The sequence below is a fragment of the Balaenoptera borealis genome (assembly GCF_965194805.1).
Source record: "Balaenoptera borealis genome assembly, chromosome: 10".
In the NCBI taxonomy this organism is placed as follows: domain Eukaryota; kingdom Metazoa; phylum Chordata; class Mammalia; order Artiodactyla; family Balaenopteridae; genus Balaenoptera; species Balaenoptera borealis.
Window position 1 is genome coordinate 81520894 of NC_138874.1, and position 17968 is coordinate 81538861.

Consider the following 17968-nt stretch of genomic DNA (forward strand, 5'->3'; position numbering starts at 1 on the left):
GAGAAGTCAAGTAATTTGCACAAGATTGGATAAGAGCTAGTAAGTGGGGGAGCTGGGATTCGAATCCACATAAGTCTAATGCCAGGGTCCACGCTCTTAGCGGTTTTGCTACGGGAAAGGCTAACAACAGAGAGTCATTCTACAACATACAGAGGCCCTCAGGGAATGACAAGCCAAAGAGAGAAAGCTATTTTGGAGGGAGTTGGACCAAGTGCTTGGAAGAAAGGAATCTCTAGTAGATGGATGGAGGAGACAGAGAACAGGAGGCCAGGCCACGATATGCAACCTTGCCCGCTCAGGCAATTCTTCCAAGGACCAGCCTAGCCCACACACTCCAGCACCTGCAGCCTGGCCTGTCTTTGAGCAACAAACCAACAGGTCAGGACAAGGGCTGCCTTTCCTGCTGCGCCCTGCAATTAGCTTGTCCAAACTGGCTGTACGAGGGCCGGGGGCTGAGGGAAAGGCCTAAAAGTACCTTGGCCCAGAGAGGGCAAGTGACTTCATCACAGTCACCTACGTAGTTAGCACAGAGCCAGCAAAGAGAAGCATCCCGGTGACGGGCCGCCACGGCGCTGCCTGTCTGATGGGGCCAAACGTGGGTGCAAGCCAGGAGGGGATTACTCAGCCTCCAAAAATGAATCTGCTGAGCCCACAGCCTCACAAGAGGAAGATGACCGGGTGCACGGGGAAGTTCCTCCTGCCTCCCAAGCACTGGCCTTCTCTACCAGGGCAGTGTCTGGACAGGCCTCCACCATGCTTAAAAATGGTGTGAGAAATCAGCTGAGGTCCAACAAAGAACCAAAAGAAAGAGGAGGAGGAGGCGATCACAAAGATTAGTGCCTTGGCATGAAACAGACTTTGGTTCTTACTGGATATGAAACCCTTTAGAATTTACTCCATCTCTGGAGTATCGATGTCCTTTTCTAAAGTGGGGATGATACAATGGCTGATAAATAATAGTGACTCACAATGATAATAATAATAAATGTACAAATGTAATAAATCATTACTAAGGAGAGGCTTATCTCCAAAGCACTCATCATCAGGAACTTAAGCAATGGAAGCTGGTACGCAGGTTATCTAAATCAAGCACTTTGCACACTGTCCCTTGATCAGAGACATTGCTGCAGTGCTAAGAGCCCAAGGGGCAGACATGCCATCACAAGCCGTGGGAATCCTGCCTTTACTACCAACCAGCTACTTTATAATGAGCAAGTTAATTAACCTCTGTAACCTTGGTTTCCTCCTCTGTAACAGGGGGTAATAAGAGCCCTTACATCCAAGAGCTGTGTGACAAGTCATGACAGTTCACACAGAGTGCAGCACATGGTCCAACCACAGGAAGCGTTCAGAAAGGCATGCAGACTTTGCCACTGCCCAGATCACTGCACTCACGTTTCACAGTCACCCTGCTGGAAAGGGGGTGACCCTCGGCAGAAGGAAACACAATAGTGCTGGGATTACAGAGCAGGGAAGAAAAACACCCCATCCTCAGGATGCCATTCGCCCCACCAGCAGCAGTGGTGGTCACTTTGATCGCTAAGCAACAAGAAGGCAGCAATCGGTCTGTCTCATTCACTGCAGCCTCCGTGGCACCCAATGCTGAGTGTGTCACGTGGCGCTCGCTCCAGGCAAATTTGATGACTAAAAGCAATAAGGAAGGAATAAAGGAAGGAAAGAAATAATAAAAAAAAAACAGTGCATACTCACACACACAGAGATACCCACCCCACATATACCATGTGCACTTTCCAGGGCGCTGCCTTAATTAGAGTTTACTGCGTACCCAGGATGGCACTATGCCATTTATGTTATTCTTCCTACGTTACAGATGGGGACTCTGAGGCGTAGAAAAAAGAAATAATTCGTCCAAGGATGTAAATACAATTAGTATATGGTGGAACTGGGAACCATGTGATTACGTGACACCAAAGTGCTTGTTATCTCCATGCCAAACTGCCTTTCTGCTTCCCCTGCCCTTCTCTGCTACCACAGCCTGCCTTCAAACAGAGGTACGGTGCTTCCGAGCTCAGGAGGATCCTTAATTCAACGTGGTCTTGGGCAAGGAACATTATAAAGTGCGGATGCTTTGGTCAACCCGGTCCCCAGGAGGACCAGGACTGTAGAAGCGGGTAGACTGAAGCCTTGGGCCGGAGAGATTATCAAGTAATGAGAAAAGGTTTGGGCTCTCCAAGAGCTCACGGTCTAGCGGGGAGGACCGAGGTTATAAGCATCATCACTGACATAACACGCTATTATTTATTGTCTTACCTGTCTTAACTGCTATGAAGGAAACACACAAAGAGCTATGAGGCTATGTAGCCAGGGGCCACCCTGAGCGGGTGTGAGCAGCTGGGGAATTCCTCCCTGCAGTGACATAGAGGTTACGCGGGAGGAAGGGAGGGAACACTGCAGGAGGGAGGGGTGCCGAGCAGAGCACTGGCTTCCTTTCCACTCTGACTCTGAGCCCCAGCTCCAACCTGCCAATACGAGACAAACTGTGCTGTGCAGCTGACACTGCCTTGTGATGCTCAGTTACGCAGAGGGTCTGGATACAGCCCCCTACCCAGCGTGCCATCAAGGTCCGAGCGAGCCTGGGCGTGAGCTCAGGGAGCTAGAGTCAACAAGCCCGGGCACTGACTAATGGCCCTACATCTGTCCAGTGCCACTGGGAGGCGAGGAATTACATCCCAGCTGATCAAGGCCTCTGTTTAGCTTGTTAGAGCACTGTGTTTAGGAAATGGTTTCCTTAGGAACCACGTACAAGGGAAGAATAGAAAACCCAGAAATTGGTCAGAAACCTAAAGCATATAATAAAAAAAAAAAAATTTTTTTTTTAAACCATAGCCTGATGGTCTTTCCCCCCAAAACCTAACTCACAAGCCAGGTTGTGAATTTTCAATTATGACTCAGAAAGTTCAATGGGCAACCCCAAGGCAAATTTCAAAGACCGTTTCTGCACAAAGGCAATTACTCACACTCCAGAATGCACTTCACTCACCAGGCCGTCAGACACATACAGCTTTTCAGATATAAATGTTCCACAGTTGGCGCTTTTTTTGATGATGGCTTTATTTTACAGTTTATTTCCCAGTTAGGCACAAGTAAGTTGGCCTCGCTGTTACTGTTGCTACTTTATGTATTTTAGGCCAGGCCTTTCTCTATTTCTTTGTTTTAACCAAGTGAAATAAATACGCTGACTATCATAGGATCAAGTTGCTCAATACTTATTACATAAGGCCGCGCACTCCATTTCAAAGAACACTGAACCCGGAGTCAAACTGGCTGGGCCACTATCTTTTGACCTAAAGCAAATCCCCTTCCCTCTTTGAACCTGTCACGCCCAGTAAAATGAGAGTGTTGCTCTAGAACCTGGGTTCCCAAACCCAAGGATTTTCCCTTGGAATCCACTAGGGAGTTATGTTAAAAATGCAAGTTCTCCAAACTGCCGGCCCAGGCAGGACTCTGAGATCCTTCTAGTGTCAGCATCCCGTGACTTTCTGAAATAAGGCTGAGCAGATTAAAATATAACCACTTCCCTATAAAGGATGGATTTCTGAATTTCAATTCCCTTATTGGAGTTGGTGCAAAGTAGGGGTAAGCTCAACACTTTGATAGAGAAGTTTGCTCAACAATGAGAAACAGCCCACATGCACTCCACAGGTCACTAAGAGCTTTCTAAATACACATTTCAAGCTTCCTAATTAGTAGAGGTCTGACCAGACAGGCAAAGGATTGCCTAAATCAGGGGATTCTTCAAAACAGTGTGGTATTGGTACAAAAAACAGGCATATGGATCAATGGAACAGAATAGAGAGCCCAAAAATAAACCCACACACCTATGGTCAATTAATCTTTGACAAAGGAGGCAAGATTATAAAATGGGAAAAAGACAGTCTCTTCAGCAAGTGGTGTTGGGAAAGTTGGACAGCTGCATGTAAATCGATGAAGTTAGAACACACCTTCTCACCATACACAAAAATAAACTCAAAATGGCTTAAACACTTAAACATTTAAGACATGACACCATAAAACTCCTAGAAGAGAGCATAGGCAAAACATTCTCTGACATAAATTGTACCATTGTTTTCTTAGGTCAGTCTCCCAAGGCAATAGAAGTAAAAACAAAAATAAACAAATGGGACCTAATCAAACTTACAAGCTTTTGCACAGCAGAGGAAACCATAAAAAAATGAAAAGACAACCTACAGAATGGGAGAGAATATTTGCAAATGATGCAATAGACAAAGGCTTAATCTCCAAAATATACAAACAGCTCATACAGCTCAACAACAAAAAAACAAACAACCCAACTGAAAAATGGGCAGAAGACCTTAATAAGACATTTCTCCAAAGAAGACATACAGATGGCCAGTAGGCACATGAAAAGATGCTCAACATCACTAATTATTAGAGAAATACAAATAAAAACCGCAGTGAGGTACCACCTCACACCGGTCAGAATGGCCATCATCAAAAAATCTACAAACAATAAATGCTGGAGAGGGTGTGGAGAAAAGGGAACCCTCCTACACTCTTGGTGGGAATGTAAATTGGTAGAGCCACTACGGAAAACAGTATGGAGGTTCCTCAGAAAACTAAAAATAGAATTACCATATGATCCAGCAATCCCACTCCTGGGAATATACCTGGACAAAACTATAATTCAAAAAGATACATGCACCCCTATGTTCATAGCAGCACTGTTCACAATAGCCAAAACGTGGAAACAACCTAAATGTCCATCGACAGATGAATGGATAAAGAAGATGTGGTACATATATACAATGGAATAAAAAAGAATGAAATAATGCCATTTGCAGCAACATGGATGCAACTAGAGATTAACATACTAAGTGAAGTAAGTCAGAAAGACAAATACCATACGATATCACTTATATGTGGAATCTAAAATATGGCACAAATGAACCTGTCTACAAAACAGAAACAGACTCATAGACATAGAGAACAGACTTGTGGTTGCCAAGGGGGAGAAGGGGAGGGAGAGGGATGAACTGGGACTTCGCGGTTGGCAGCTGCAAACTATTACATTTAGGATGGATAAACAACAAGGTCCTACTGTAGAGCACAGGGAACTATATTCAGTATCCTGTGATAAACCATAATGGAAAAGAATATGAAAAAAGAATGTCTATATGTGTATAACTGAGTCACTGTGCTGTACAGCAGAGACTGGCACAACACTGTAGATCAACTCTACTTCAATAAAGAAAATGTTTTTAAATAAAAATAAATCAGGGGATTCTTTACTGAGTCCACACACCCTCTGCATCTTAATATAAAATTTGTGTGTGCACAAGTGTCTGTTTTATTTTACTAGAGAGAGGATCCATTGCCTTCCTGCACTTCAGAATCCCAATTCTGAAGATTGCCCGAAATACCTCTTAATTAGGCCACCCACACAGACAACGTGGTGCTGCTGGTTGCTGTGAGGAACACAGAGGTGACAAAGACACAGCCTCTGCCTTCAAACAGTGGCTGCAGGGAGGGATGGTGGGGAGAGAGAAGTACACACGTGAGTTAACCCCGAAGCAGAGGAAGAAAAGCACCTCAGGAGGGGTGTTAGCAAGGCATCTGGGAGTTCGGAGGAAGTGTGTCTCCTTCATGCTCAAGCAACATGAAGAGTTGGCAGTTAAGCTGGGTGGGGCTGGAAGGACAGAAAAAAAAAAAAAAATGTTTTTAGGAATGTATAGAAATAAAGATGGTGGGCAGGGTGAACACCAGTCCAGAGGGTTGTGTCGCCAGCTGAAGCCCAGGGAGAATTTAGCAAAAGGGAAATAACTCATTTGGATTTCAGCATGTGAGAGAGCAGTTCTTTGATACTTATCACAGATACAACTTCAGTTATACCATCTGCAATTTGGCTACGGTGCCATTTTAAACCTGTGCAGTTGATAAATGATAAATGTTTCTTAGATGATGGGTAAACACAGCTGGCAACCAGTGGTTCTCAAGCACTCCTCATAAACCTTGTGAAAGAGGTGTTCTATCCCATTCTACAGAGGAAGGCACCGTAGACATCATAGCCTATAACTGTAATCACTAGTTTGAGGAATCATGAAGCTCTTGCACATATCCATGGTGAACTTCAAAGGTCCACTGCTGTATAAAATGAGGGTGAACAGTAAAGACAACAGCTAGGACAAAATATTAAGGAATGGTGTTATCTTCACTTATTAGACTCATGAAGATTGCTGAGTGGCAATATCATATAATTACACCTGGGTTCTACGAAGCTTAATCCTGCAAAACTACATAAGATGGATGAGAACAGGGAGGTTGGCAGAAAGGAGAACAGTTGGCATGGGTAGGGGAGCCATGTGGCCAAGTCCTGTGATCATAAAAAACTTCCAATGATCCCCAAGTGAGGCTCTACATACAATCAGAGGGGGTCACTGAGACAGGACTGAAAGATGCTCACCACACAGCTTTAAACTAAGGTTCCACAAGGAATGTGGTACCTATAAATAAATAATGGAGGTGACATCGGCAAGATGGCAGAATAGGAGATCCCCAGCCCTAGCCCCCTCACAGAAACACCAACTTAGCAACTATCCACAGACAAGAATGCCTTTGTTAGCATCCCTGAACCCAGGGGTAAGGTTACAGCATCACAGAAGAACACAAAAACTGAGAAAAAACTACATTAAGAAGGGTAAGAGGAATAGCTTCACTTCATCCTTGATAAATGAATAATGTTTTAATGTATCTTGTAATGACTTATAAATAGTACAGATGTATGGCATTATTTTCTTAAAAGCATTAATTTCTTAAAAGATAAGCAGACTGAATTTCCCTATTCCTGTTTTGAAATTCTTTCTCTCTCTCAGGTTCTGAGCTTATTTCAGATGGCCAAGTAAATGGTCACAAGACGACAAGCTACGATGGTGGCCTGGCAAAGAGAAGAAAGGGCTGGACTGAAGCCATGTAACAGGGGAGCCTAGAGAGGACCTGACAGCTCCTCCAGGATGGGAGTCAAGAGTGACTATGCAGTTTCTGGTCTAGGTTCAGGAGGACGAGGGTGTTATTAATAGAGGGGGGAAGTCAGGAGAGGAAGTGGCATGGATGAGCTGGGTTCCATGTTGGGTGTGAAGGACTGTGTGTATTCTTTTTGTCTATCTGGCTTAAATAAGCCAAATCAGCACCACTGACAACACTGCTCCTGAATGGGAGTGAAGGACAGTGCAGAGCCTCAGCTCCGTGCTCTGCCTTGGACCACGGAAATGCAAACCATCAGAGAAGCACCGATGCAGTTTTCAGGAGAATCACAAATTCCTTTAGATAACTAAGTCACCTGTCACAGATTTCCTCCAAAACTCGCCTCTGAGCTTAGCTCACAGCAGGTGTTATACACATACCGCTGATCCTCTACAGGGAGGCCTCGGCAGAACAGAGGAAAAGGGTGGGAACTTAATGCTATCACCAGACTTAGTTTAGAGTGTGTTCAGTCTGTTCCCCATTCTGAAAACCAAGGGTATCCACTGCCCCAATCCACACACCCCTGCCAATAAATGAATGAATGAATATAGAATATAACCCGTAGAACCAGAGAGTGATAAAGACTAATGGGGAACTTTGAGATCATCCCAGCCAATCGACTGTTTTTACAGATGAAGAATCCAAGGCCTACAGAGGAGAAAGCACAGAAGTATTTAGGGGCAGGCGGAATTCTCCTGATTCTTCTTCCTACCACCTGAGAGAAAATCAAAAAGGATGCTCACTTCCCAGGGCACAGCACCTTCACCTGCAGTGGTTGAGATACATACCATAGGGCATCTGGCACTATTTGCTTTAATTGCTGTAGGAAAGAGAAGCCTGGAGGTGGACATAGAAAAAGAAGAGGAGGCACATTCTCTAAGCATGTTTTTACTGTGGTTCCCTGCATTTTTTAACAATGGCTCACACTACTAATTATTAGTCAACTAACCACTTTTAAGAGAAATAATATCAATACCTATTTTTCTTTATATGAGATCCGAAATCTGTATACAGGGTTTACTTTTTTTAAAAAAAGGGAAGGAAATCAAGATCATATGTTCACTCTGAAATAAAATATGTTTTGTGTGTCTTGAGCAGAAGAAAAAATAGAAGCCCTTGCTGTAACTCATTGCTAATTTTGTAACATGCTTTTAAGAGGATCTGTAAATAATAAAACTCTCAAGAGTTAGAAATTAAATTTCAAAGACAGCATTGGCTGTCTTGACCAGGTAACATTACTGAAAGGCTCATTATAGCTAGAATTTATGGCAGAACAACATGGATAAATCAGATTATATTAAGAGGAAAACAGATAATGATACAAAGCTCACATTAACACAGAGGGCTTTTAAGTTCCCTTTGAATAAAAATTTTCTACTCACATAAAATTTTAATTGAAGAAGAGATAGTTATCCAATTACCTTAATCTCACCTTAATTTCCTAAGGAAAGTTTCTAAAATCAGAAAATGTTAAAAGAAAAAAAATAAGCTACATCTGGAGAGGTGATTGACTAAGGATCAGATCCTTATTCTGATGTCTAACAATTTCAAGTAATCTATCTAGAAATTCCTCAATCTGCATTGGAAACCGCAGTTTTGCTTGAGTTATGAGAAAAAGAAAAAAATATGCATATATTTTAAGCCCAAACTATAAGAACTTTCATATATTGCTTATGAGAGTAATTACCAGAACAAGACCACATGAAAAGCAATTTAACAATATCTATCAAAATCACAAATCCATATATCCTCTGACCCAAAAATTCTATTTCTGAAAATGTATCTTATAAATAAACTTGCACACACAAGGTTACTTACAGCAGCAATATTTGTTAATCGAAGACTAGAAATAGTCTAAATGCCCATCAATAGGACACTTGTTAAATAAGTCATGGTACAGTTATACAGTGGAATACTATGTATCAGCAGAGATAAATGATGAAGTGCTCTCTGTATGGTATGGAAAAATCTCCAAAATATTAAGTAAAAAATTCAAGGAACAAAAGAATGTGCATTATAAGCCACATTTTATATTAAAAGGGAAGCAGGGAAAAATAATAATTTATGTTTGTTTCTAAAGAGATTTTTTTAGAGATAAAGAAATTTAAAATAAAGAGATTTTGGAAAGATACATAAAAAACTGGGGAGGTGGAGAATGAGATGGGAGGGAGGTATTTCACTGTGTATCTTTTTATTCTCTTTGATTTTTGAACTATGTGAATACATTACCTATTCAAAAAATTAAGTAATTTTCAAACAGCAAGAGCTATCTACTTAATGCTCAAACCATTTTATTAAATGCAATGCTTCCTTATAACAAAGAAAGCAGAGATTTTAGCATATCCTCAAACAAACCTGACCTTTGAACCTTTAAGCGAAATATGAAATTAGATGACTCTTGTCCTTATTCCTTTAAAAGAAGAAGTGTTTTTTATATACCTTGCATAAATGTAACATGTTGAGTACTTTGGTCTAAAAAATAATCCCATTTCAATGTTTTCAAGTTAAATCTGAACTTGGTTACTGACATAAAAAAAGAGCCAAATTCCAGCAATGCTGTAAAATTTTCAGAGCTTTCCCTTCTCACCAAGAAAACACCCATACCTCTGTCAGAATTGTTCTTCCTCCCGTGGGGGATTCGGTTAAGGCAAAGAATATATCCATCTTCTGTCACAACTAGGTGTTCCTCACTAGGGAATCCCCAGTGAGAGATAATTTCACTCTGCGGAGCAAAGGAGAAGACAAAGTGTCAATGACATTCTCCAGGTTTTACTTAAGAAATGAATTGTTACTGAAATTTCAGTCTGCTCAATCTAGTAGCCAACATCCCATTGCAAAAGTAAATCCTCCACTTGTTTTACCTCTGTGTTCTACTCATAGATGTTCAGCTAAACCATTTTAACATGTTCTACACCAAGTGTGTCTTATTTTACCATAGCTTTGGGCTTCTTTGTTTCCATCCTGGTTCCCAGGTACAAATAAACACTTCTTTCTTTCTTTTCTAAATATGCCAGGTAATACTGTAATCTACCATTTTCCTTGTTTTAAGAGACCCCATCCTGGGAAATGAAGCATAAAAAGTATTAATCTGTTTTTAACCAATGGACCAATAAAACTACACTAGAATGTCAAGGTAGAGTCGAACAAGAAAAGATAAAATGATTGTGGTAGCATACGCTATTTGTTTTTCTCTTTCTGACTTACTTCACTCTGTATGACAGACTCTAGGTCCATCCACCTCACTACAAATAACTCAACTGCGTTTCTTTTTATGGCTGAGTAATATTCCATTGTATATATGTGCCACATCTTCTTTATCCATTCATCTGTCAATGGACACTTAGGTTGCTTCCATGTCCTGGCTATTGTAAATAGGGGTGGGATAGGGAGGCCGGGAGGGAGATGCAAGAGGGAGGAGATATGGGGATATATGTATATGTATAGCCGATTCACTTTGTTATAAAGCAGAAAAGAACACACCATTGTAAAGCAGTTATACTCCAATAAAGATGTTAAATAAATAAATAAATAAATAAATAAATAAATAAATAAATAAAATGATTGTGGTAATCATTTTACAATATATACATAGTGCAAATCATTATGTTGTACACCTTAAACTAAAACAACGTTATATGTCAATTATATTTCAATAAAACTGGAGGGAAAAGAGGAAAAGTAAGGAATTATGATCAAATTCACTACTCCATAAGGAAAGATCCATGGGGCAATTGTTTTTTGTTTTCTTTTTTTTAAAACAGGTATAGTTGATGTACAATATTATATAAGTTTCAGGTGTGCAACACAGTGATTCACAATTTTTAAAGGTTAAATTCCATTTATAGTTATTATAAAATATTGGCTACATTCCCTGTGTTGTACAACATATCCTCGTTTATTTATTTTATACATAGCAGTTTGTACCAATTAAACCATGGGGCAATTGTTAATTGGGAGCTCAGTGGCATATGGATAACTCAATTATCCAGAAGACTTAATGTAAATAAGTACTCATTATTCTCTCTACCACAAACACTTGAAAGGATTTAAGTTTATCATTCTTACAGGAAAAAAATTAAAAAATAAAACTGCTTTTAATTTAAAAAAAACTTAAAAAGATCTGGGACAAGAAAAAATGTAACCTTAAGACCCTGATATCAGGTCATACTCTCTTGGCTGACTATAAATTTATCTCCATCTCCAAGGCTGCCTGATTCTTCAATTGCGTCACTGCATCATCTGTTTTAAAGCTGTTGTTTTCTGTAGCAACATGTACTTTCCTCATATTTTATGCCTAAATAAGGTATCTCCAGATTTAATTGTTTACTTAAGATTAATAACTTTGAAATGTTTCCATTACTCGAGGGATTATTTTTGCTTATTTGTTCTAACAAATTTTTTTTCAGATACTTTGATTTTTGTACTGAACTATGGACATTGGTAATCTGTCCTTGTTCAGCACATTGAGCATTAACATTCTTCCAAAGTTTTGACACTTTTTTTTACTGTTGTTTAAACAAATTCAGTGAGACTTAAAAATGAAATGAATGTATAAAAATATCACTTATCTTACTAAGAAGTGTATGTTTTAACAGTAAATGAGGTTTGTAAAATACACATTACCTTGTAGGTAAAGTCCAGCTAGCTGAATCTAAGATTTGGAGAACAGGAAAAACATAATGAGATATAAAGAGAATAGAGTTTGTGGCTTCGTGGGGCTACATAACTGGATTTCAGAAAATAATTAATATTGATCACAGATGCGTTTTTAAAAACAGATGACTTTGAGAAACTTACCACATTCATATTTGTTTCAGGATCCACAGGCGTCAGCTCCCCTCTGGATACCTCGGAATGCAGGGTCCCAAGGACCAAACAGACCACCAAACACCAGAGCCACATTTTCATTCTGTATAAAAGTCTGTTGTTACTTGTCTACACAAAGTTTTATTACACAAAATTATGTTGGTAAATAATGCTCCCATGAAAAGTTCTGAACCAGGTTTAGCTCAGGTAAAAGTTAGGTAAAGGGCAAATATAGAACAAATGGCTCAAGCCATACCTCAAAGCAAAAATTGAGGAATTCTTTTGTACTGGGAAACCTCCCACCCACCACCCCCAGTTAATATGTGACATTTGGAGCCCAGACCACCCACTCACCTGCTCACCAGGTGGTTAAACATAATGTTCCCAGAGAAATAGCAGAAAGGAGGACTCACAAGAGAATAGGTTGAGAAAAAGGAAGATCCCCAAAATTCCGGAGCCTGTTAATCTCCCACCTTTTCCTCTCTAATTGTAATTTAAACACTTTTAAGTTCAGCCGATATGAGTGAGCTCTTGCTCCCACTAGCTATTCACTTCCCTTCCTGCATAAAATTACACCCAAGGGAAAAAGTGTAATGAAAGAAAAGAGAGCTTGCAAGAGAAATAGAGGGAAAGAAGACCACCCCTCTTTGCTTCTGAGACCCTCCAGCCATCAACAAAGACCATCTAGTTTCTGGCAGTGATGGCACAAAAATCACAGTGTAGCAAAGACCTTGGGGATGGAGGTTAAAGGCAAAAGGAAGCGACTCTTCCAAGGACACCCAGATGGTTAGAGGAAAAGCTGGGACAACAGCCCAGACCTCCCACATTTTTTAAAATAAATATAATCATTCAAAAAGATGCATGAGTGTATACCCATACAAAGACTTGTATAAAAATGTTTGTAACAGCTCTATGTGCAACAGCCAAACACTGGAAAAACCCAAATGCCCCTAATGGGTGAATGGGTCAACATACTGTGATATATACATACTACTCAACAATAAAAAGGAATGCACATAAAATAACATGGATGAATCTCAAAACAATTATGGTGAGTGAAAGAAGCCAGACCATATAAATAAATATGTATGATTTCATTTCTATAAAACTCTAGAAAATGCAACCTTATCTCTATTGACGGAAAGGAGATCAATGGCTGCCTGGGGAGACGAGGGCCAGGAGCTAAGCATTGCAAAGGGAAATCTTTTGGGGGTGATGAACAGGTTAATGATATTGAACGTATCACAGTTTCACATGTGTATACATATCAAAACATAAAATTGTACATTCTAAATATGCCCTGCTATTGTACGTCAGTAATACAATACAGCTGTTTTTAAGACTTGGGCTTAAACTGAGTATTCCACAAGTTTTAAGAAATTGGTTCTCAGAAGATTGCAAAAGTGAACTGACTCCCTTCTGTCGATGCATCTCCTGATGGTGCTACAGTGATTTCTCCCAGTAGTGGTGAACCTGGAACTTCTAGACAGGAGGGGATGTTATCTTGAGTCTGTACTGGCAAAGCAAGCCCACTGTGCTTACTCACAAGTTTGTATTTCTTTACAGTGGTTGGGAAGGGCTGTACAGTTCCGGGCTACCTTTTATCATAAATATAACCTTTCAAAAGCCCATTATTACTCGGGAATAAGGAGTATATTGAAAGGAAAAGTGAAAGTCTGTAACCACAATTTGAAACAGTGAAGCCTCTGGCAGTTCCTGCCTTTCCACTGAGGCCTATCCTCCGGGACCTGGACCAGCTGTCCACAATGGAAGCTCCAGAAGATAACAGCTGAAGCCACTCAACTGGAAATGTCACCCAGTTGATTTTTCCTTCCAACAAAACACTAGTAAGTTTTTCAACCTACTAGTCCAGTAATTGTCATAAGGATGAGGATTGAGAAGTTCAAATGAGAAAAAGCCTCCTCCAGGATGCATTCAATGTGCTTCGCTGGGCTCTCTTAGCAACTTTTATCTCAATCCTTTTTATACTGTAACAATCCAATTAAGTACTTGTCTGTCTTCATTTTACCCCAGCCCGAGGGCAGAGCCAGCATCTGAGTCAACTCTGAACCCCCAGGACCTAGCAAAGTGTAGATGCACAAGACAGATTTTGAAAAATGGGATTGGGGCGGTCCAGAGTTCAGTGGCTGAAGAAAAGCTCCAAAGCAGCTTGTCATTCAGCTTTCTAATAATAACACCACCACTAATAATTTCCGCTCCCATTTAAGCTCCTGCTATGCTCCAGACTTCCGCAGGCAGCGCTTCCGACCTACTATGTTAATTAGGCCTCCGCCAACTCTCTGCAGTACCGTTAAGTCTTTTTTCCAGGAAACTTGAGCCTCACCCAAGTTAAGTACTGGAAGCAAAATGCCAACTGGTTAAATAGTATCGCCAAGATATTCACCAGAACCGATGTCAAACCGTTCTCGACCACACCTTGACTAACAAGTCAGAGTGGTCTGCAGGCTGCCTGGGGGAGTTAATGGGAGTAAAGGACAAGGAGGAAGGAGGTGAGGGAAGCTGGGAATCAGAAATCCTGGGTGTCACTGCAGCCCAGGGGCGACCGCGCCTGACCAGGAAACCCGAGGGCACCCGGGAAAGGGCAGGCAAATTCAAGACAGCCCTCAATTCCTGGGTCACCGCGAGATGCCTCGGGCGACCGCCTGCAGAAGAGGCACCCGCAGGTGCTCCAGGTAAGACGCGCCGGAAACCAGCGCAGGGGGTCCTGCCAGCGTGCAGAGGCTCAGGGTCGGCGGGAATGAGCCTCGGAAACGGTGTGGGGCCCTGGCCTCAGAGACCGTGGGGGGAGGCCGAAGCTGCGCCACCCGCACCTGTCAGCGCACCGGGGCCGGCACTCACCTGGAGCAGTCCTCCCAGGCCGCTGTCTACAGCCGCAGGGCCAGCTCGCAGAGCTGGGTCGCCGGCTGGGACCTGGAGGGGGCGGAGACGGCTGGACGCCAGGGCCCGCCCCCGGCTCCGGCTATCAGCGCCCCCAATCAGAGCAGCCGGCCGCCGGGAAGTGCCGGGGAGACACCGCCCAGGCCTGGCGCCGCCGCTTCCGAGAGGGTCCTCCGCTCAAGCGGAGCATGCGCCATGGACCAAGAGGTGCGGCGCCGGGCGGCCTCCTCCCCGGCGGAGTCGATTACCAGCTCCACCTGCAGGCCGGCACCCGCCCGGTCTCCTAGCGGCTGCCCCCGGCTCTGCCCCAGGGGCTCTTGCAGGGCCGGCACTCTCTGCGCCTAGCACGGAAAACATGGGCTCTACAGATGAAAAGAAATTATATGCTACGTATAAAGCGCTTAGCGGTGTGCCTGATGCAAAGCAATCTTGCTGTACATTTTATTTTCATTGCTAAAATGCCTAGCATTATTAAGACCCTAGGGGTATAGTAGCCAAACAAGAGCCCTCTTCTCCTGCTTACATTCTAATGGGAAGAAACAACATGAATAAATAAAAAAATGAGGTAGTGGAAAGTGCTATGAAGAGCAATAAAAAACTAAAGGGATAATGAAGGTGGATGCTATGTTATGTACAAGGTAATCAGGAAAGGACTCTCTGATGAAGTGACGCCGGAGCACAAACAAAAAGGAGGTGACTCAGAGCCATGTGGATACTGGGGAAGGAGTATTCTGAGATGAGAGAATAACAAATGCAAAGGTCCTGAGGCAGGAATATTCTTAGTAGCTTCTAGTAAGCGAAATTCGGTCAGCGTGGCTGGAACAGAATGCACGTGGTGGAGAGTGGTAGAACATGAAGTCCTAGAGGTGCCTTGGGGGCCAGTTGTAACGACTCTGCTATTTCTTCTGACCAAGATAAGAAGCCATTGGAAGGTTTTCAGGAGAAAGGCAACAATACCTTGTCAGTCATATCATTTGTAAATATTTTTCCCCATTCCATAGGTTGTCTTTTTATTTTGTCAATGATGTCCTTTGCTGTGCAAAAGCTTTTAAGTTTAACTAGGTTCCCCCCCCCCTTTTTTTGCTTTTGTTTCCTTTGCCTTTGGAGACAGATCTAAAAATATATGTATATATTACTATGATTTATGTCAAAGAATGTTCTGCCTATGTTCTCTTCCAGGAGTTTTATGGTTTCAGGTCTTACATTTAGGTCTTCAATCCATTTTGAGTTTATTTTTGTATATGGTGTGAGGAAATGTTGTAATCTCATTGTTTTGCATATAGCTGTCCAGTTTTCCCAGCACCACTTGTTGAAATGTCTTTTCTCCATTGTATATTTTTGCTTCCTTTGTCATAGATTAATTGGCCATAGGTGTGTGGGTTTATTTCTGGGCTCTCTATTCCATTCCCTCTTAATAGTTTAACTGCCAGCAGGCCATTTTTCGCTTTGTCACAAAGAAGGGGACAATTGAGTCCTGAAGGAAATGGGGGAGCTTGTCCTGTCAATATGGGGGCAGGGGAGCATTCCAGGTGGAGATTCAGAGGGTGGCAGGGGTAGAGGTAAGGATGGGGAAGTCCATCACGTATGGCCACGTAAATCCTTGCGAGAACTTTGGCTTTTACTGATTTGAAAATGCTTTTGTTGTTTTACTTTAATATTGCTTATTAATGAGTTTGTGGTTGTTCTGTGATACACTTACATGATATTTTAGAACAATGAAATTGTGCTTATGTCTTTAAACAATTTGTTTGCAGTGTCTTCTATACCCCTTGTAACATTATAATCCACAAATTTATGTTGGAGTTCTATAACATATTATCATTTTAAAAATGATTCAAACGGTTCAAAACAAAACAAAAACCAGACAAATGAAAAAACAAACAAAAACAAACTCAGAGGAGCTATTAAAGTAGAGAGAGAGGGCAATTACACTTTTTGTCTGTACCATTCATTTCATTATAGAGAAGGAATCTTCCAAAGAAGAGAAGAACCAGGCTAAATCCCTGGGATCTTTAGGAGAAAAGAAGGCAGTGAAAGGGAGCAGACTGAGACCTGAGTAAAGGCAGTAAAGGCAGTGAAAGGGAGCAGACTGAGACCTGAGTAAAGGCCACAGTGGTCAGCAGTGCTGGGTTCTCCCACAAGATCCTGGTTACCCTGTAAACCCTGGGAATATGGAAATCAGTGTCAATACTAAGTGCCAACCAATTATAGACAACCAGGCCAGTCTCACAATTACTCTCATAAGATCAGTCTTTCCAAGTATTGCAGAATTTATTTGCATGTTATGGAAAGCACATACCTGAATGTAGTTAAGGAAGCAACTATAGACAGAACTAGCAGATGCAGCATTAGCTTTAAAAGATGTTCTGTACCTTTATATCTGCTGGCTTGTTCCTTATTTGTGTAGGCAACTTTCTAGAATTTCTCCTTATTCTCCACCTCCTCCTCCAACCCTTTCCCTTCCTGTGTGAGTCAGAACTAAGCTGTCAGAGCAGAAAATTAAAGCCTCTCTCCTTGCCTCAGATTTAGAAAAATATATATTTATTTTTTGTTTTTATGAAGCTTTTATATGTTATCACCATCAGTCATGTTGGATACAAAAGAAGAAGGCAGCTGCCTCAAGGGAGTGGAAGAGTGACCAGGTCATGACTTGTGATGCTTGACTATAGACACACCTTTTCTGCAAGTCCTCAAATGTCTGTTCTGCTCAGACTTGTGAAATAGTTCAACAGTTAACGAGAAGGGCCTCAACATTAGAGGACTGAGAAAGCAGGGAAAGAACTGTGTTATTATATTATGCTTTATGTTATCTTGAGTGGAAGATAAGGAGTCTATACAAATGTTTTGACTCAAGTCTGTCTCAGCTTCTATTTTCTATTTCTCAGTTTCTATAGAGGTCCTATCTAATGACCTCATAAATCTGTTCCAGATGAAGAGCTATCTATAAAATGCTCTATGATTCTATGTCCATGTGTGTCACAAGGTCTGTAAATTGCTCTGAAAACTGCTGTGAGAATTGCTTTGATATAATTATGACAGTGAGACTGCAAAACTTCGGAGAGCATTTTGATCACCATGCAGCATGCTTTGCAGATATCTCTACAGCTAATCTGTCTAAAAGAGGAAAATAAGGAATGGAGAATAGAATAAGGTGCAGGTGGCCATGAACATGCAACTTAAAATATCTTAGTTTGTAACCATCAACCTTACTCCTACAGAGGATCTATTCTTATACTAGCTTCAACTTTCCTGTTTATGTGGTGTA

At 41.6% G+C, this 17968-nt stretch overlaps 1 protein-coding gene across 4 annotated transcripts in view; it reads right to left on the bottom strand.

Annotated features, from left to right (window-relative positions):
• LIPA (lipase A, lysosomal acid type) overlaps window positions 1–17968 on the bottom strand; it is a 103170-nt gene that overhangs the window by 17940 nt on the left and 67262 nt on the right. Inside the window, exons 1-4 of one of the 4 annotated variants that reach the window (XM_082339530.1) lie at window positions 14665–14814; window positions 11797–11908; window positions 9604–9721; window positions 1396–1644 (exon numbers count right to left, since the gene is read on the bottom strand). In XM_082339530.1, the coding sequence (XP_082195656.1) occupies window positions 1396–1644; window positions 9604–9721; window positions 11797–11907 (478 nt within the window). In that variant the 5' untranslated portion in view covers window position 11908; window positions 14665–14814. Of the gene's footprint in view, window positions 1–1395; window positions 1645–9603; window positions 9722–11796; window positions 11909–14664; window positions 14815–17968 lie in introns of those variants that run through there. The other 3 variants (XM_082339531.1, XM_082339532.1, XM_082339533.1) reach the window with 3 other exon arrangements.